This window comes from Meles meles, chromosome 13 (assembly GCF_922984935.1).
Source record: "Meles meles chromosome 13, mMelMel3.1 paternal haplotype, whole genome shotgun sequence".
In the NCBI taxonomy this organism is placed as follows: Eukaryota; Metazoa; Chordata; class Mammalia; order Carnivora; family Mustelidae; genus Meles; species Meles meles.
In genome coordinates, this window is record NC_060078.1 from 55,710,847 (window position 1) to 55,731,912 (window position 21,066).

Below are 21,066 nucleotides of genomic sequence, written 5' to 3' on the forward strand. Positions count from 1 at the left end.
TGACCTTCGCTTTGTATCAGTCTCGTTCCTTTGACCATGGACCCAACAACAGGACTTACCATAGCACATACCCCCCCAACAATGTCCATAACCCCACCACCCTCTCCCTACTCCTTTTTTATTTTTAAAACTGAAGTTTTAAGTTTTGAAAAGAGTCTTTAAAATAAGACAGACAATAGAATCAAAGTATAAGTTTCTTAAAAATTGGGACAATTTTTTCTTCTTAGAATAAATGATGAAATCCATAGAAAAAGAGCCAGAATGTATTAGAAAGAGTATGTGATCCTTCAGAGTCGAGAAGATATTGAACCAGAGTATAAGTGATAGCTTGGCTCTAGAGAAGAGGAAATCTCTTCAAATCAGAGAAGGAAACGGAAATTGCTGTGTAGACAGGAACGTAATCTTGATGATGTCCTTGTTTTGCTAAGGAAACAAGGTCATCTTCTTAGAGACCTGAATAAATAGCATTTTAGACAAAAGTGGACAGTTAATAAAAGTAATCCATTTTGGAGTTAGTGAATAAGATTTTAATACTCTGAACCATTATATGCTTGTATTTCTTTGTTTTTCCCTAGCATCAATCCCCACTGGGTCTATTCCCAATCTTTGCCTCCTTATACTATTTTTTTTTTCTTTTTGGAGTCAAATATTTATTCTTCTAACTCTAAAGCTAACTTGTATATAGGTAATTTGGAACTTTCCTTTGTCTCCTGTAGGATCCTGATGACATATTTATATCCTTTTCTTACGTTATCTTTAACTCTTCCATTTCCCTAAGATGTTAGTCTTTTATAGTCAAGAAGCCTTCTTTGTTTTAAAAACAAAGAAAAAAACCAAGTATTTGATTAAACCCTGAAAACCTGTCTTGGCTGTTTTTTCTGTTCAAGTCCTCATTTGTGTAGTCTACTGATCTGTGTACAAGGCCTTCATTTTTCATTCACACATTCCTTCCCTAAGTCAACCCATTTATTCCTGAACACTACCAGTGACCTTCTGGCCATAGTCACTGGCCTGTCCTCATCATTTTGCTTCTTGAAGTCTTTTCTCTCATGGCTTCTATGATGCTGCAGTTAGCAGTTCCACTTTCTTGGGAACTCAGGTTTACAAAAGATAAAAAGCGGTTCTGTTAAAGATTGGAACAGATGACAGATTTCTAGAGGCAGTGAATTGCAAGAGGTTTCAAAGTCCAGAGCACTCTCTAAAGAAGTTAGCTTGGGGATGCTTGGTTGGCTCAGTAAGTTGAGTGTCTGCCTTTGGCTCAGGTCATGATCCCAGGGTCCTGGTGATGTAGGTGAGGTTTAGTGTGATGAAGTCCAGAGCCCACGACCAAGAAAGAATTATTGAGACATCTTTGGTGCAAAATGGTGATTTATTAAAGCACAGGACAGGATCTCTTGGCAGAAAGAGCTGCTGCCCCAGGATTGTGAGGGGTGGCAGGTTCTGTACGATGGAGTTGGGGGAGATAAGGAAAAAGGGAGGTTTCAATAGAACTTTCATATGCTAAAGAGGACCTACAAGATACCTGATACCAGAGGCCTTGCCATTGTCAGGGGCATTTCCCCCTTCTTAGCAAGGTATTAACATTAAGATAGTTGGGAGGTTCTTAAAGAATGTCACCTATGTCCCACCCTGGAGTGGGAGCGGAGGAAGGTTGCTGGGTGTCAGCTTTTGCTTTGTCCTCAGCCAGCGTTCTGGTTCTTCATCACTGAGATGGAGTCTCACATCAGGCTCTCTGCTTGGCCGGGAGCCTGCTTCTCCCTCTCCCTTTGTCTGCTGCTCCCCCTGCTTGTGCTCTTTCCCTCTCTGTCAAATAAATAAATAAAATCTTAAAAAGAAGTAGAAGAAGAAGTTAACTTGAAGTAAAACTTTACAGTTGGGACATCTGTGATCACAGTGGTTGGTTCCAACTCTGCTCTACGGTTGTGGGCACTAAAGGGCTGGTGCTGAACAGAGGTTCCAGGAACCTGGGATGGGTGCTCCAAAAGGCAAGGCTGACTTGTGGGTGTCAGAGCATGGAGTTCTCCTTTGGAGCAGGGAGATCTGAATGAAAGTATTCATGTACTCTCTGATTTACTCAGTCACTTACTCATTCATCAATGAGCTGGAGATGAAGCAGTAAACCAAAAGATCTTGGAATACTTTAATATCACATTGAGCACACTTCTCAAATCTCAGTGATTATAGTCCAGAGTTTTCACTTAACACATTTTTTAAAATATAGAAGTTTTTCTTATGCTCTCTAGTTAATGAAATTTTCTGACATGGTTAATTGACTTTCTGTGTTTGCACCTCTTTATCTTCCACACCTTCATTCTATAGGTACTTTTCTTGATGAAAATCTGCACCTTTACTAATTCTTTCAGTCAGTTTCTGTGGCTAGCAAATCTGTTTAGTTTTTATGTATCTAAAAATATCTTTATTTTTGTCCTCATTCTTGAATAATACTTTGGGTATAAAATCTGAGGTTGATACTTATTTTCCCTTGACACTTTGAAGCTATGATTGCATAATCTTCTGGGATTTATCATTCTTATTTAAAAGTTGCCATGTTGGCGTTTTGTAGACAGTCTGTCTTTCCTCCCTAATAACTTTACCTTTTATTTTTTCTTAATTCATAGAAACAGAAAGCCAGTAGTTGGGAGTAGAGAGGAATGGGGAGTTGTTTAACAGTTTCTCTTTGGAATGATAAAAATTCTGGAAATAGGTAGTGACGGTGATTGTACAACACTGTGAGTGTACTTAATGCTACTGAATTGTGTTACTTGCTTGGCATTTGGTTGTGGAGAAGGGAGTACAGGGGACAAAGGGATTTTGGCATAGCCCACAGCTGAACACCTCTACGGGCGGCTGGAGGAATTATTGTAGCAAAGGCGGGAGATGTGCTGAGGTCTTTATTACTCTCCCTGAGGAAGAAATCATGGGAGTACATTGAAAGCCAATCACAATTTTTTTTTTTAAGATTTTATTTATTTATTTGACAGAGAGAAATCACAAGTAGGCAGAGAGGCAGGCAGAGAGAGTGAGAAGGAAGCAGGCTCCCTGCCAAGCAGAGAGCCCGATGCGGGACTCGATCCCAGGATCCCGAGATCATGACCCGAGCCGAAGGCAGCAGCTTAAACCACTGAGCCATTTTAAGGCTGTAACTGGATAAGTTTCTCTCCCTATTCTCTATTAATTAACATGTAAGCTTTGCCTCAGCCTTTGTGGCCTGGGCTAGCACTCTTCCTATGAAAAAGAATATTTCTTACATGGTGGTATAAGAAATCAGATCTCAGGCCCTAGAGATCTCTTGTGACAAAGATATCAAAACAGTTCAAATATAAGGACAGAAATAGGAATTAAAAGAAGAATATTTCACCTATTTGCAATTTTGCTTATATTCACAAGATATTTTTCTCTATGTTAGTGTGCTAAGGAATGTAGATGCAAGAGGGGTTCCTGGAATTCCATGGCTCATTAATGCACAGAAGCTTTTTGAGTGGGCAAATGAAGTAAAAATTGATCCAAATAATCCAGAATATTCTGATCTAATGGAATTTATTATGGTAAGTTATGGCAAGTATCAATACTATATATTCTATTTCCTAAGCTCTACCCTCTTATATTTCATAGTTTGCTGTGTATTTTTCTAGGCACCAGGAGGCATATAAAGATACCTCTGAGGACAGATATGATTTTCAACCAGTTTTACAGTATTGTGAAGACAATTAGAAATTCAACAACTGAGGGGCATCTGGGTGTCTCAGTGGGTTAAGCCTCTGCCTTCCGCTCAGGTCATGGTTCCAGAGTCCTGGGATTGAGTCCCACATCCAGCTTTCTGCTCAGCAGGGAGCCTGCTTCCCTCTCTCTCTCTGCCTGCCTCTCTGCCTACTTGTGATCTCTCTCTGTCAAATAAATAAATAAAATCTTGAAAAAAAAAATTCAACAACTGAAATAATTGCTACTTAGGCCTGATGGTTGGTACACTGCCATTGCTTAGCAGCCTGTGGTACATCCTATAGGCTAAACTTCAGGCAAGCATCTCTTGTACAACTACTGAGTACCCATGGTATTCTAGATGCCAGGGCTATAAAGATGATCTATAGACACATTCCTACCCTCAAAGACTGTTCACTGCTTCTATTCTTTCTTATAACCACCTGAACGGCTCTATATGTCTCAAACATGCATTCTTCATGTGTTTATTCATGTCATTCCCTCTGCCTAGAAGGGTACCCTAGGTGGCTATCTTACCTACCATGCAAGTCTGATGAAGGTTCCACTGATAACCTCAGTTAGATGTGGGCCCTTCTTTCCATTCCCTCCTGTTAACTTTTTCTTTCTCTTTATAAATTCTGTGACTCTGATATCATTCTGCCTTTTACTGTAGTTTTTCATTCTGTGTTTTATCTTTCCTTGTAAAACTACAGCAAATAAATCTTTGATAGCTAGCTAGCACTCTTCCCTGCATGGACCATGTCCGCACATTTGCATTTATTGAGTAAAACAATGCATAGATTATTGCAGTTAAGCTTCCTTAGATCAGAGCTTCCCAGCTAAGGTGCTCTGTTGATTACAGGTATACAGAAATATTGATCCTTTCTCAGCATTTATGGCAATAGGTCTCATCTTTTAAGCCAGTGTGCAATATAAATATTCTCATTTTTCATTTCAGTCATGACAAGGAAAAGGTTGACAAGCCATGGAGGTTGGATTCTGTTTTTTCTTTTTTTTTTTTTTTTTCCAGATTCTATCTCTGTATAGAGTCATTGCTCCATTTCCTTCATATATGGCAACTCTAACATCTAGAAGTTGAAGGGAAAAAAGTGTTTTGAAATGATTCTCAAATTTTAAAAAATTAATATTTTAAGTAAAGACTCTATTATTTATGTTTTATAGTACATGAAACATAAAGGACAAGACATTCCAAAATATTTTCGTCTGGAACAGTTGCAAGATGAATTTAACTTTGTTTCTGAAGAAGAAATGAAAAAGAGTAAACGTTTCCAGCTATTGCAGCTTAGAAATGCCGGTCAGTTAGACATTTTCCTTCTGCAGCAAATACCCCTTTATGACAAAGATATTCCAGATTTAGTCTTCCAGGTATGTGATTTCTATTTGAATATTGCTTATTGTATGATAAATTAATATTTTGCTGCTTTAAATCTATGTTAACTTTTTCTTTTTTTTAACTAGTAAGTTTATATTAAAAACCTATTTTAAAAATAGATTATAATAGACTTATTTAAATTTTGTTATTATCTCTAAGAAAAACATGGATAAACTTTTTGATATTTGTCTTATTTTATTCTGGACTGAAAGTAAATTGCAATAAGCCACTTAATATTAAATAGAAGTTGTTTTAAAAAATAGCATGTGTGTGTTTTTGTTGTTGCCATACAGCCATCCTTTAGCTTGTATACCTTAACTTAGAGGATACACAAACAAAACTATACAGGACTCATTACATTTAAAATGAGTAACTCAAGGACTCAAGGACATTCATATTCTGAACCAAATGGACTGTCTGGAGACTCTCTTTGGTGTGGCTCAGAGGTAAAAGGGGAAATGCAAATTAATGATTTTTTCAATGACAATATCTTAGCACCACCAGTCAGTACATTTAACTATTATCATCATATAATGATTGGATTTGCAGATAATTCATGACTTTCACAAACAAGAGTGAGTAGAAATATATGTAATCACAAACTGACTAATTGGTATTTGGCTTCAGGTTTAATTATGGTCAATCTCCTGTTCTGAGACCTTAGGAACTTCAGTTAGCAAACTATAGTGGGAAGGCCTTAGAATAGCTTAGAATAGGTAGAAAGTTACTCAGTTTCCTCCTGCTGCTTCTCTCAGTGATTGGGTTTACTTCTACAGTTCATAAACTGTGACAGGCAGAGCACAAGGCTCAGGATAATTGGGAATATAACCTCATAAAAGAGGAACTGTTTTTGCTCTTGAAACTAGGAGCTTTCCTTATCTTTTTTTTTTTTTAAGATTTTATTTATTTATTTGACAGAGATCACAAGTAGGCAGAGAGGCAGGCGGGTGGGGGGCAGGGAACAGACTCCCCCACCAAGCAAAGAGCCTGATGTGGGGCTCAATCCTGGGACCCCAAGACCACGACCCAAGCTGAAGGCAGAGGCTTAACCCACTGAGCCACCCAGGTGCCCCGGAGCTTTCCTTATCTTATGTGAACTATTCAGAGAACAGAAAAGAAGGGAAAGTAATCCTACTCATTTTCTGAGTCTGATATAACTCTCATACCAAAATTGAGCAAGGAGGGCAGGAAATGATCATTTTGGATCATTTTACTCATGAGCATAGTTGTAAAATTACTAATAAAATTTCAGCAAATTGATAAGCAATGTATTGTATATAAATATATAATTACACTTTATAATCCAAGAGGGTTTGTTTTCACATAACAAAGCTAATTTAATTTGGGAATCTATTAATATAATTTACCATGCTAACAGGATTAAGGAAGGAAAAACATGCTTCTCTTAATAAATGCCCAGAAGGCATTTAATAAAATCAGTGCTCATTCATGATGAAAGCTCTTAGTATATTAGAATTAAAAGGGAATTCTTTCTTTTTTAGTTTTTATTTTAATTCCGTTAGCTAACATGCAGTGTTATATTAGTTTCAGATGTACAATATAGTGATTGAGCAGTTCCATGCAATACCCAGTGCTCATGACAAGTGCACTGTTCATCTATCACCCATTTCACCCACCCTCCCCCACCCCCTTCTCTGGTAACCATCAAGTTGTTATCTATAGTTAAGAGTCTGTTTCTTCAGCATGGAGATTCCCTCAAAGTGTTGAAAATAGAACTACCCTATGACCCAGCAATTGCACTACTGGGTATTTACCCTAAAGATACAAAGGTAGTGTATCCGAAGGGGCACGTGCACCCGAATGTTTATAGCAGCAATGTCTACAATAGCCAAACTATGGAAAGAACCTAGATGTCCATCAACAGATGAATGGATAAAAAAGATGTGGTATATATACACAATGGAATACTATGCAGCCATCAAAAGAAATGAAATCTTGCCATTTGCGATGATGCGGATGGAACTAGAGGGTATCATGCTTAGTGAAATAAGTCAATCAGAGAAAGAGAACTATCATATGATCTCTCTGATATGAGGACATGGAGATGCAACATGGGGGGTTAAGGGGATAGGAGAAGAATAAATGAAACAAAATGGGATTGGGAGGGAGACAAACCATAAGTGACTCTTAATTTCACAAAACAAACTGAGGGTTGCTGGGGGGAGGGGGATTGGGAGAGGGGGAGGGGACTTATGGACATTGGGGAGGGTATGTGCTATGGTGAGTGCTGTGAAGTGTGTAAACCTGACGATTCACAGACCTGTACCCCTGGGGATAAAAATACATTATATGTTTATAAAAAAATAAGAATTAAATTAAAAATTTTTTTTAAAAAAGTCTGTTTCTTGGTTTCTCTCTCCCATTTTCCCCTTTGCTTATTTTGTTTCTTAAATTCCACATATGAGTGAAATCATGTGCTATTTGTCTTTCTCTGACTGACTTATTTCATTTAGCATAATACTCTCTAGCTCCATCCATCTTGTTGCAAATGGAAAGATTCATTCTTTTTATGGCTGAATAATATTTCATTGTGTACATATACCCCATACTTATCCATTCTTTGACTGATGGGTACTTGGGCTGCTTCTGTATCTTGGCTATTGTAAATAATGCATAGGGGTGCATGTATCCTTTTGAATTAGTGTTTTTTAATTCTTTGGGTAAATACCCAGTAGTGCAATTGCTGGATTGTAGGGTATTCCTATTTTTAACTTTTTGAGGGTCCTCCTTTCCACACTGGCTGCACCAGTTTGCATTCCCACCAACAGTGCAAGAGAGTTCCCTCTCTCCACATTCTTGCCAACACCTGTTGTTTCTTGTGTTGTTGGTGTTAGCCATTCTGACAGGTGTGAGGTGCTATCTCATTGTAGTTGTGATTTGCATTTCCCTGATGGAAGTGATGATGAGCATCTTTTTCATGTGTCTGTTGGCCATCTGTATGTCTTCTTTGGAGAAAGATGTTCATGTCTTCTGCCCATTTTTTAATTGGATTTTGCAGGGCACGGTGTTGTATTTGTTAAGTTCTTTATATATTTTGGGTACTAACCCTTTACTGGATAGGTCATTTACAAATATTTTGTCCCATTTCTTAGGTTGCCTTTTAGTTTTGTTAATTGTTTCCTTAGAAGAGAACTTCTTTAAACTGATTAAGAATGTTAAAACATTTTTGTTTTTTTCTGATAATGTGAACTGCATTGAAAGAAGTGCTTCTTCTAAATCGTGGAATTGAGAGGGTGGGAGGAGAGACAAGAAGGGACCACCTATATACCCACTGGATGATTACATTGAGTCTCAGATGTAATTAGCCAGTATTGCAGAAACATATAGAAAGCAGAGCAGAACACAGGACGAGAGAGCTGCAACAAATTTTGTTGCTGGTTTTTCCTGAACTTTGCTATCCTAATGGAGAGTAAGCTTCTTGTGACATGTCCACACAAAGTGGGGTTTTGCCAGAGTTAACAAAACAAATTTAAACAAAACAACAACAAAAAATCAAATAAACAAAAAACCCTTGTACACAATAGTCAAGGTTTACCTAACTACTCTAGGAGAATTAACACTTGCGTGGTAAATGCACTTCCATTTAAGGGAATGTTTACAAACATTGTGCTCCTGGTCTTGGTCACTAAGGCCATATTATCCTTCAAGAAAAGAAATAGAGGGCACCTGGGTGGCTCAGTGGGTTAAAGCCTCTGCCATTGGCTCAGGTAATGAACCCAGTGTCCTGGGATTGAGCCCGGCATCGAACCCCGCATCGAGCCCCCATCGGGCTCTCTGCTCCGTGGGGATCCTGCTCCCCTTCCTCTCTCTCTGCCTGCCTCTCTGCCTACTTGTGATCTCTCTCTGTCAAATAAATAAATAAAATCTTAAAAAAAAAAAAAAAGGAAAGAAAGAAATAGAGCCAGTACCCAGGTGTCCCTGAACAAACTGTCTGTCTCTAGTTTTTCAGCATTCTGGAAAACCTGTTCCTTATACCGCCACCCCCACCCCTGCCCCTGACTGTGATTCAATACCCTATTAATTGTGTGGCTCATGATCAGAAATCTGTTTCCTCATAGGCTTTTATGCAAACATTATACTTAGTGGATAGACATCAGTTTTCCCATTAGTCTGAACAACATAAGGAGGCCCACTATCATCTCTATCAATACGACCCAATGCTTTAAGAGAGAAAGAAGAAAATTAGAAAAGACAAACAGCCCTTGTTTGTTACATGCAGAAAATGTATTTGTCTACATGGAAAACATAAGAGAAACTACAGCAAACTGTCACAACTGGTAAATTTGTTGAATATAATATCCATATTTTAAATGACAACTTTTTAATTGCAAAAGGAACACTGTACTTCTACAATGGAGATACCTAGCTGTCACCATCCTGACTCAGTGATCCAGCTTAATCTTATTAATAGTGGTAGGCAGAATAATGGCCCCCCTAAAGATGTTCACTCCCTAATCCATGGAACCTGTGAATACATTCTGTTACATTGTTTAAAATAGGGACATTAACCTGGATTATCTGGGTGGGATCTAATCTAATTACAGTGAGTCTTTAAAAGTAGAGAAATTTTTCCAACTGGGAGCAAAAGCTGCAGCAAGAGAAATCAGATTTGTCATGAGAAGGATTCAACATGTAGTTGCTGACTCTGAGACTTAGAGGACCACCTGCAAAGCCTGGTGAGAGGTGCCTGGAGCTAAGAGCAGGCTCTACCTGATGGTGGCAAGGGAAGGAGACCTCAGTCACACAGCGGCAGGATACTGGATTCTGCTCACAATGTCAGTGAGCTTGGAAAAAGATCTTTCCCAGACCTTCCTGATAAGAACCTAGCAGGCCTACAATTTGACATCAGCCTTGCAAAACCCGGCACAGAGAAACCAGCTGACACAATCAGAACTTCTCACCTAAAGAACTGTCAGATACTAAATTTGTGTTGTTTGAAGCAACTTAATTTGTGATGATTTGTTATAGCGGGAAGAGAAAACTAATACACTTATAAAAGACATCCAGACATTATTGCCCCTTATATGATACAGCATGAAATATACAACATTACGTATGAAATATCCTTGCCACGGATGTGTAATCTGAATCAAATTAAGACTTCAGGTTAATTTGTTTACAAGAAGATGAGGAATAGAGAAACAAGTTAAATGGCACCACAAGGAAACAATCAAATTTGGAATGTGGGGCAACTAGCTAGCAAGGACTTAATGGAGGAAATGATAAAACATTTTGAATGACGTAAAAAAGAAATTTGAGTAAATGTAAAACTGATAGGAAGTTGTAAGGTGCCAGCTTTGTAGGATGCCAGTCCTTCCCAAATTGTTTTGTAAATGTAGTCGCGCAATTCCAAACCAGTGAAATAGAACAGAGGGCCTCAAAACAGACTTATGCATATGTAGACAGTTTATATTTGATAAGTATCAATACATATAAGTTAGAAAAGAATGGACTTTCAGGGCACCTGGGTAGCTCAGTGGGATAAGCAGCTGCCTTTGATTCAGGTCATGATCTCGGGGTCCTGGGATTGAGCCCTGAAATCAGGTTCTTTGCTCAGCAGGGAGTCTGCTTCTCCCTGTCCCTCTGCACCTCCCCACTGCTCATGCTCTCGCTCACTCTTTCTCAAATGAATAAACAAAAAAAAAAATCTTTGAAAAGGAACTCCTGGGGGGCTCATTTTGTTAAGTGTCTGCCTTTAGCTCCGGTCATGATCCCGGAGTACTGGGATCAAGCCTTGCAGGGGGCTCCTTGCTTAGTCAGGAGCCTACTTCTCCCTCTGCCTGCTGCTCCCCCGGCTTGTGCTCGCTCTCCCTATCTCTCTGTGACAAATAAATAAATACAATCCTTAAATTAAAAAAAAAATCTTAAAAGAATAGACTATCTGTTAAGTGGTTCTGGTCATCTGTTTAGAAAGAAATAAAATTAAATTCAGACCTCATAAAAGCAATAAATACCATGTGTAATGAAGACTACATGTGAATTATATCAATTATGCTAGATTTAAAATAAAAAAATAAAAGGATTACATGTGAAAAGCAAAACTTTAAATAGATATCTTAATCTTGGGGTAGGAAAGTATTTCTTAAAACAAAAAGTATAAATTTTTTAAAAAGATTAATTTGTTATTAAAGTAAAAACCCTACAGATTAAGCCAATATATTTGCAACACATATAACAAAAAGTTAATATCTAGGTATTATAATATTTAAGTAGCTCCTATAAATTAATACTTTAAAGAGTAAAGTGGTAGGAAATATTAATTTATCTTTAAGTAAAAGTTGTTACTTGTCAACAGAATTAAATTCAAGATTTCTTGCAGATAATTGGAAGAACAGATAAATTACTTTCAGATAAAAGAATGCTTGTTGTAACACGACTGAAAGTTCCAAAGTATCTACTTCATTACTTTTGTGTATTTTTAAATATTATCCATAATGTAAGACAATCTCCACATGCATTAGGGATGTATCCCACAAATGCAGATATAACAGGTGCAGATTTATTCTGAATTATATAGATGAAGCAGCCTGACAAATAATCTTATACCAACTGCTGGATGTAAAATTAAAGTTATCGATTAACTTTTTAGAATTAGAAGTTAAGGGGCACTTGGCGGGTTCAGTTGGTGGAGAGTGCAACTCTTGATCTTGGGGTTGTGAGTTCAAGTCCCACAGTGGGTGTGGAGATAACTTAAAAAAGAAATCTTAAAAAAATAAAGTTAGAAGTTAAACATTAAAGCTACTGATACTATACTGCTTCCCATATGTTTTGTTTTCAGTGGTTTCCAGGTAAATACACACATAAAGAATACTTTGCAGTCATTTTCACATTTTTTTCATAATTTTTTGTCAATCATAATTTTTTCCTCAACATTATGTTATTTTAATTTTTTTACAATTTTAAAAATATTTTGTTTATTTGAGAGAGAGAGTGTGTGTGTGTGAAAAGGAGCACAAGCCACAGGGAAGGGTGCAGGGAGAGGGAGAAGCAGACTCCCCACTGAGTAGGGAGCTTGATGTGGGGCTCCATACCAGAACCCTGGGATCATGACCTGAGTCAAAGGCAGATGCTTCACTGACTGAACCACCCAGGTGCACCAACATTATGCTATTTTTAAAGATGAATGGACCTCATCCTAGAAGAAATATGATCAAAAAAATATGGTCAAAAGCTGTTCTTAGCTAATGCTCAGTGGGAGAATCTGAAAATATGTTTTTTTTTTCTCTCATGCCAGAGTGTTGTCTGTGTCTTCTAAATATAAACCAAATATTTAATATTTTACATCTTATTGCAGTGTATCATACCCTGAACTCTGTTACACTGAAGAGGTAAAACCAACTTAATTCTCTTTTTAGGAATATGAAAGTCAGATAGAGAAGGATATCTCCATTTCAGATGTCAATTCCATTACTGCACAAAGAATTAATTCTGCCAATTTTCTGAAAAAGGTAACAATAACAGAATAGTACTGTCAGTATGTTTGCCACTTATTTTTGTGAAATCCTAATCTCCCTTTACATTCATTGCTTGCAAAAATTAGGACTAAAAAAATTGCACCAATACATTGGGGGAGGGTATGTGCTATGGTGAATGCTGTGAAGTGTGTAAGCCTGACGATTCACAGACTTGTACCCCTGGCGCAAATAAGACATTATTTGTTAATTAAAAAAATAAATTTAAATTTTAAAATTGTACCAATAGCATTGTAAATACTTAATCTTCAAATATAAACTATTATTTCTTTAAATTAAATTTACTTTTTTTGTAGATGAGAAGGTTGATAATGAAAAGAATTGTCAAAGTTAGCAAATTTAATTTATCAGATGTTGTGGCTGATTATGAAGAAATTGTATCTGCAAGGTACATCGTAAAAATTACTATTTTTAAAATATGAAATACAAAGCTTTAAGTTAATGCCTTCAAAGTTCTCTAAGTTCTCTGTTTTAATATTAAGTTACATGTCAGAGGATGCATTTACAAGGCATAAAGTGAAATATAGTGACTTAAAATATATTTGGTTCTTTTAAAATTGCATTTTGGATATATCTATATGATATGTATTTTCAGTTGCTTAGTACTAGTTTTCAATCCTCCCCTTATTAATAGTTTTCAGGGCAGGAAAGAAAAAGACAAGAAATACCTTTGTCCCAAATCAGTTTTGCCCTAAGATTTTCCCGTTTTGGAACCATTCCTGGAAAAGCTGTTGCTGGCAGCACCACATACTAAGCCTATAATCTCCCCCTTTATAACCCACAGGCAGCAGGTGAGGGAGCCTTTGGCTCAACTCAATTCCCACACTGTTTATCTCTGAACCACAGGAGTAGGACCAGAAGTAGGGATGCCATGTTTCTGGGAACCTTCCCTGGGGCCACCTGCAGATTCCCAGTGTCACCAACACGGTTTTAATTGGTTTGGATGCTGAAATCTATTGTATTTTATTTTCAGTTTTTTGGGGGGAAACGAGTGTGACCGTAAAACTGTACATAATTCCATGGATTTGTGTTGGCAGCTTGTACAACTAACTCCTGTTTCAGAGCCTGTAGAACAGTTGAGCATCAAATCACTTTTAGGAGAGTGATTCCTGAAAAATGAATAATGTTCTGAACGAACGTCGTGTTTTTGTGGAATTCTGTCTCCATGCCCTTGTCTATTCTTGGACCGTGTACCCAAAGGGCATGAGGCAATCACAATCACATTTTCTCCCAACATGAGAGTGAGCACAGCATTTCTTCTGTGCTCAGAAAGGTCCTTTCCTTGGGTTTAAGACAACTCTGTCGTCCCTCAACAAAGGAGAAAATATGGTTCAGAATAATGGCCTTATTTACAATAATTCACTTTAAAATTGATGTCTTTTAAAACAAAGTTATCTTGTGCATATGCAGCTGATCACTTTTTTACTTTTTAGTCAGTTGACGCATGCAGTTTGTAAACTTGTTGAACGACGAAGACAGTTAAAGCCTCAGAGAAAAGAAAGGAAGAAAGTAGCAGCACAGACTATCTGTGATGGGGATATTAAGATTCTTGTCAGAATACTGCGGGCTTATAATATTCCTACCAGGAACACAGCAGTTAGTAGGTAAGATAGTGTGCACCAATTTCTATAGTTGCAACAGTTCTTTTCGTAAATTTTAATTTCTTTTTGCAAAAGTCCTATCTTAAAGGTAAATTTCCATGTTGTCCTATGTGTGAAACTTTGCACTTTATTAATGTTCTGTGTACAGAAATGGAATGAAAGTTGAAATCTTCACTTGGATAGTCATACTGTCATTACCATGTATTAAGAGTTTTCAGGGGTACCTGGGTGGCTCAGTACCTGGGTGGCTGAGTCTTCGACTCAGGTCGTGATCCCAGGGTCCTGGGCATTGGGTTCCCTGCTCAGTGGGGTGTCTTCTTCTCCCTCTCCCTCTTCCTGCTGCTCTGCCTGCTTGTACTCTCTCTCACTCTCTCTCAAGTAAATAAATAATCTTTAAGGAAAGAAGAAGAGTTTTCAGAAGTTTGAGATGACCACAGAAACTATACCATGTATATTTTGGGGTGCCATATCATATAAATGCCTTTTATCCTTGTTCCCTATTGTGAGCACTTGTGACCCTGCTGTCACCACCTGCACTGTTGTCTGCCTCTGGCCCCTCTCAGTACTGCAGATCGAACACAGGAGAGAGTAGGCTGTTTTGGACTTGTTATTTTAGTTGACATCTGCAAAAATCAGTCTTACCCCGCTCTTCTGCAGGCAATCCATGGGTTTTATTTATGTCTCTTGAGTGGAGGGTATGTGGGGCCAGAATGGAGATCACTATTTAGTGGCCAAATTAAGGCATCATGAATATTAAATGCTTATATATATTTAGTGTGTCCTGAATATTGAGTGTCTTCTGTATTTAGTCTCATGTATGAATCCTATATTATTGGTACTTAGAACCCGGGTATCTCAGGAATATTAAGTAGCCCCCCCTCTATGTTTAGCACATAATGTTTTCTACTTGCTTATCTTATGTTTACCACATCCCATGAATTCTACGTATGAAAAATATTTTGCTTACTAGGTACTAACCTATAGTTAAAACCTCAAAAGTTTTTCCTATGTTTTATAAACAACAACCTTATCTATCTAATAGAATTGATGTTCTTCTCAAAACAGATGCACATTCCAAAGGCTAACTTTTATAAAGTAAGGACATAATAAAATCACTACTATTTTCTATAATCATCAATTTGTAAAAGAAAGAATACTGTAACATCAAAAATAGAAAGGATATAATCTCAAAGTATCACTTGCCTTATTTTTCTCCTTTGCTGAGGACCAATGAAAACTATCACAAACTGAATCCAATCCATGACTCAGCATTTAGAAACCACTCTTCCAGAGTGATTATCAAATGTGTAGCTCTAACCACCTATGATCAGGTGGCAAACTCTATAAAATTCAGGGTAACTGAATTATTTGTCACCATGATCATAGGTAAAACCCTGCCCATTACCACCAAAACTAATGTTAAAATTATTTATTTAAAATTTGTTTTATTTAAATTCCATTTAGTTAACATATATTATTAGTTTCAGGGGTAAACTTCAGTGATTCATCAGTTGCATATAACACCCAGTGCTCATTACATCAAGTGCCGTCCTTAATGCCCATCACCCAATTACCCCACCCCGCCTCCACCCCCCCCAGCAATCCTCAGTTTTTCCCCCATAATTAAGAGTCTTTTATGGTTTGCCTCCCTCTCTGTTTTTATTGCATTTTATTTTTCCTTCCATTCCCCTATGTTCATCTGTTTTCTTTCTTAAATTCCACATATGAGTGAAATCATATGATATTTGTCTTTCTCTGACTGACTTATTTCCCTTAGCAGAGAACCCTCTAGTCCCATCCCCATCATTGCAAATGGGAGGATTTCATCCTTTTGATGGCTGAGTAATATTCCATATATGTATATGGAATACACATGCATATATATAATATTTCATATTATACACACACTACTTCTTTATTCATTCTTCTGTTGATAGACATGAGGGCTCTTTCCATATTTTGACTGTATGGACATTGCTGCTATAAACATTGGGGTTCAGGTGCCCCTTTAGATCATTATTTTTGTATCCTTTGGATAAATACCTAGTAGTGCAATTACTGGATTGTAGGGTAGCTCTATTTTTAATTTTTTAAAAAGATTTTTATTTATTTATTCAACAGACAGAGATCACAAGTAGGCAGAGAGGCAGACCGAGAGAGAGGGGGAAGCAGGCTCCATGCTGTGCAGAGAGCCCGACGTGGGGCTCGATCCCAGGTCTCTGAGATCATGACTGAGCCGTAGGCAGAGGCTTAACCCACTGAGCCACCCAGGCACCCCTATTTTTAAGTTTTGAGGAGCCTCCATACTCTTTTCCAGAATGACTGCAACAGTTTGCATCCTCACCAACAGCGTAAGAAGGTTCCCCTTTCTCCACATTGCTGCCAATATCTGTTGTTTCCTGACTTGTTAATTTCAGCCATTGTGATTGGCTTGAGGTGGTATCTCATTGTTGTTTTGATTTGTATTTTCCTGATAATGAGTGATGCTGAGCATTTTTTTCATGTATCTGTTGGCCATTTGTATGTCTTCTTTGGAGAAATCTCTATTCATGTCTTCTGCCTATTTCCTGACTGGATTATTTGTTTTTTGGGAGTTGAGTTTGGTAAGTTCTTTTTTTTTTTTTTTAAGATTTTGTTTATTTATTTGACAGAGAGAGACAGCGAGAGAGGGAACACAAGCAGGGAGAGTGGGAGAAGGAGAAGCAGGCTTCCTGCCGAGCAGGGAGCTCAATGTGGGGCTCGATCCCAGGACCCTGGGATCATGACCTGAGCTGAAGGCTGATGCTTAACAACAGAGCCACCCAGGCGCCCCGAGTTTGATTAGTTCGTTATAGATTTGGATACTAGCCCTTAACTGATATGTCATTTGCAAATATCTTCTCCCATTCTGTCAGTTGTTGCATTTTAGTATTGTTGATTGTTTCCTTTACTGTGAAAAAGCTTTTTTATCCTGATAAAGTCCCAATAGCTCATTTCTGCTTTTGTTTCCCTTGCCTCTGGAGATGTGTCTAGTCAGGAGTTCCTGTGGCTGAGGTTAAAGAGGTTGCTGCCTACGTTCTTCTCTAGGATTTTGATAGATTCCTGTCTCACATTTAGGTCTTTCATCCATTTTAATTTATTTTTTATATGGTGTAAGAAAGTGGTCCAGTTTCATTCTTCTGCATGTGGCTATCCAATTTTCCCAACACCATTTGTTGAAGAGACTGTCTTTTTTCCATTGAATATTCTTTCCTGCTATGTCAAAGATTAGTTGACCATATAGTTATGGGTCCACTTCTGGGTTCTCTATTCTGTTCCATGTGTCTGTTTTTGTGCCAGTACCGTAGTATCTTAGTGATTACAGCTTTATAATAGAGCTTGATGTCCAGAATTGTGAAATCTCCAGCTTTGGTTTCCTTTTTCAACTTTACTTTGACTATTCAGGGTCTTTTCTTGTTTCATACAAATTTTAGGATCGTTTATTCCAGCTCTGTGGAAAATGCTGATGGTATTTTGGTAGGGATTTCTTTAAATGTGTAGATTGCTTTGGGTAGCATAGACATTTTAATATTTGTTCTTCCAACTAATGAACATGGGATGTTTTTCCATTTATCTATGTATTCCTCAATTTCTTTCATAAATGTTCTATAGTTTTCAGAGAACAGATCCTTTATGTCTTAGGTTAGGTTTATTCCTAGGTATCTTACTGTTTTTGGTGCAATTGTAAATGGGATCAATTCCTTGGTTTCTCATTCTACTGCTTCATTGTTAGTGTATAGAAATGCAACAGACTTCTGTGTGTTGATTTTATATCCCGTGACTCTGCTGAATTCCTATTATCAGTTCTAGCAATTTTTTGGTGGAGTCTTTGAGTTCTCTACATAAAGTGTCATGTCATCTGTGAAGAGTGAAAGTTTGACTTCTTCTTTGACAGTTTGGATGCCTTTATTTCTTTTTGTTGTCTGATTGCTGAGGCCAGGATTTCCAGAACTGTGTTGAACAACAGGACATTCCTGTTGTGTTCCTGACTTTAGGGGAAAAGTTCTCAGTGTTTCCCTATTGAGGATGGTATTTGCTATGGGTCTTTTGTATATGGCTTTTGTGATGTTGAGGTGTGTTCCCTCTATCCCTTCATGGTGGAGGATTTTTATCAAAAAAGAATGTTATATTTTGTCAAATACTTTTTCTGTATCTATTAAGAGGATCGTATGGTTCTTATCCTTTTATTTATGTGGTGTATCACATTGATTGATTTGTGGATGTTGAATCAACCTTGCAGTCCAGGAATAAATCCCACGTAGCTGTGGTGAATAATCCTTTTAATGTACTCTTGGATCCAATTAACTGTATCTTGTTGAGAATTTTTGCACCTATGTTATCAGGTGTATTGTTTTGTAATTCTCCTTTTTAGTAGGGTCTTTGGTGTTGGGATCAAGGGTAAGGCTGGCTTCATTGAGTGAGTTTGGAAGTTTTCCTTCCATTTCTATCTTTTCAGAAGAAGAGTTATTAATTCTTTTTTAAATGTTTTGTAGAATTGCCCTGGGAAGCCATTGGGCCCTGGACTCTTATTGGGAGATTTTTGATTACTGATTCAATGTCTTTGCTAGTTATGGGTCTGTTCAGGTTTTCTATTTTTTCCTGTTTCAGTTTTGGTCATTGATGTTTTCTAGGAAGTTCTCCATTTCTTCCAGATTGCCTAATTTGTTGGCATATAATTGCTAATAATATTCTCTTATAATTGTTTATGTTTCTTTGGTGTTGGTTGTGATGTTTCCTCTTTCGTTCACGATTTCATTTATTTGGGTGTTTTCTCTTTTCTTTTTTGTAAGTCTGGCCAGGGGGTTATCAATCTTGTTAATTCTTTCAAAGAACCAGCTCCTAGTTTCATTGATCTGTTCCACTGTTTTGCTTTTTTTTTTTTAATTTCTCTATCATTGATTTCTGTTTTAATCTTTATTATTTCTCTTATCCTGCTAAATTTATGCTTTATTTTCCATTCTTTTTCTAGCTCCTTTAGGTGCAAGGTTAGGCTGTGTATTTGAGACATTTCTTGCTTCTTGAGAAAGACCTGCTTTGCTATATACTTCCCTTTTAACCATCTTTGCTACATCCCAAAGATTTTGAACTATTATGTTTTCATTTTCATTTGCTTCCATATATTTTTAAAATTCTTCTTTAATTTCCTGGTTGACCCATTCATTCTTTAGTAGGATGTTCTTTAACCTCCGTGTATTTGTGGTCCTTCCAAATTTTTTCTTGTGGCTCACTTCAAGTTTCATAGCACTTGGTCTAAAAATATGCATAGTATGATCTCAATCTTTTTGTTCTAGCTGAGTCCTAATTTGCAACCTATTGTGATCTATTCTGGAGGATGCTCCATGTGTATTCAAAAAGCATGTGTAATCTGCTGCTTTAGGATGAAATGCTCTGAATATACATGGTAAGTCCATCTGGTCCAGTGTGTCATTCAAAGCCCTTGTTTCCTGTTGATCTTCGTGTTGATCATCTGTCCATTGATGATCTGTCCATGGCTGTGAGTGTGGTGTTAAAGTCCCCTACTATTATTATATTATTATCAATGCATTTCCTTAAGTTTCTTATTAATTTGTTTATATATTTGGCTGCTCCCAAGTTAGGGGCATAAATATTTACATTTATTAGATCTTCTTGTTGGATAGAACCTTTTATTATGATATAGTGTCCTTCTTCATCTCTTATTACAGTCTTTGCTTTAAATTCTAGTTTGTCTTATATAAGGATGGCTACTTCAGCTTTCTTTACACGTCCGTTAGCATGATAAATGGTTCTCCACCCCCATCACTTTCAATCTGGAGGTGCTGGATCTAAACTGAGTGTCTTGTAAGCAGGATATTGATGGGTCTTGTTTTTTAATTCATTCTGACTCTGTATCTTTTGATTGGAGCATTTAGCCCACTTACATTCAGAGTAATTATTGAAAGATATGAACAACAAAACCTAGATCCTGGGTGTGTTTTGGTCTGCTTATTAAAAGAAACTAGATCCCAAAATAAGAAAGAGTAAAATACAGTGCAATGAAAGGAAACAAAAAATAAAAAATATAAAGTATATATAAAAATAAAAATTAAAAAGAATTCAAAAAAATAAGATAGCTGGATAAATAAAATAAAAAATTAAAGAATAAAAGTACAAAAGGTGCTAGATACTATTTTCCCCTAGAACTGAAACTTTGCAGCTGTCTATGATCAGTGAACTTGGTTGGAGGGAGTTGTTCTTCTGGTCTTCTGGGGAAGGGCCTGCAGCCCTGATTCTCAGGTGGACTTGCTCTAGTGGAAATGTGCCCTAGGGGACAGGGAGGGAGGGCTTGCTGTAAGTGACTCTGGACTCAACTCCACTAGGTGGCGCTGTTTTGCTCCCTGAGGGCTTTCAGCACTGATGGGTGGAATGAATATAGTGGCTCCTCTATGTCTACCCCTGGAGCTGAAAATTCACGTCCCCGACTCTTCAGTGAGCCCTCACAATACAGAAGTTAGTCACACTTGTTTCCCTGGTTTGTTTGTTTGTTTGTTTCTTTCTTTCTTTTAAGATTTTATTTATTTATTTGACAGAGATCACAAGTAGGTGGAGAGGCAGGCAGAAAGAGAGGAGGAAGCAGGCTCCCTAACAGAGAGCCTGAAGCGGGGCTCAATCCCCGGACCCTAGGATCATGACCCTAGCCGAAGGCAGAGGCTTTAACCCACTGAGCCACCCAGGTGCCCCAGTTTCCCTGGTTTCTGTCAGAACTCTGTGTTCACCTTGCCTGTGTCCAAGGTTTTTTAAATTCAGGCATACGACTGAGTTTCAAAACCAAATTTTAGGGAGTACTGTGGGGCACACCCAAGCTGTTCCTCCCAGGGAGTGTCTCACCACACTTCTGCCTTTTGTT

General features: G+C 37.6%; 1 protein-coding gene across 1 annotated transcript in view; it reads left to right on the forward strand.

The window, feature by feature from the left end:
• CC2D2B (coiled-coil and C2 domain containing 2B) overlaps nucleotides 1–21,066 on the forward strand; it is a 98,092-nt gene that overhangs the window by 42,383 nt on the left and 34,643 nt on the right. The window contains exons 17-21 of the mRNA XM_046026600.1: nucleotides 3,407–3,545; nucleotides 4,879–5,082; nucleotides 12,466–12,558; nucleotides 12,879–12,970; nucleotides 14,016–14,186. Coding sequence (XP_045882556.1) covers nucleotides 3,407–3,545; nucleotides 4,879–5,082; nucleotides 12,466–12,558; nucleotides 12,879–12,970; nucleotides 14,016–14,186 — 699 coding nt within the window. The remainder of the gene's footprint in view (nucleotides 1–3,406; nucleotides 3,546–4,878; nucleotides 5,083–12,465; nucleotides 12,559–12,878; nucleotides 12,971–14,015; nucleotides 14,187–21,066) is intronic.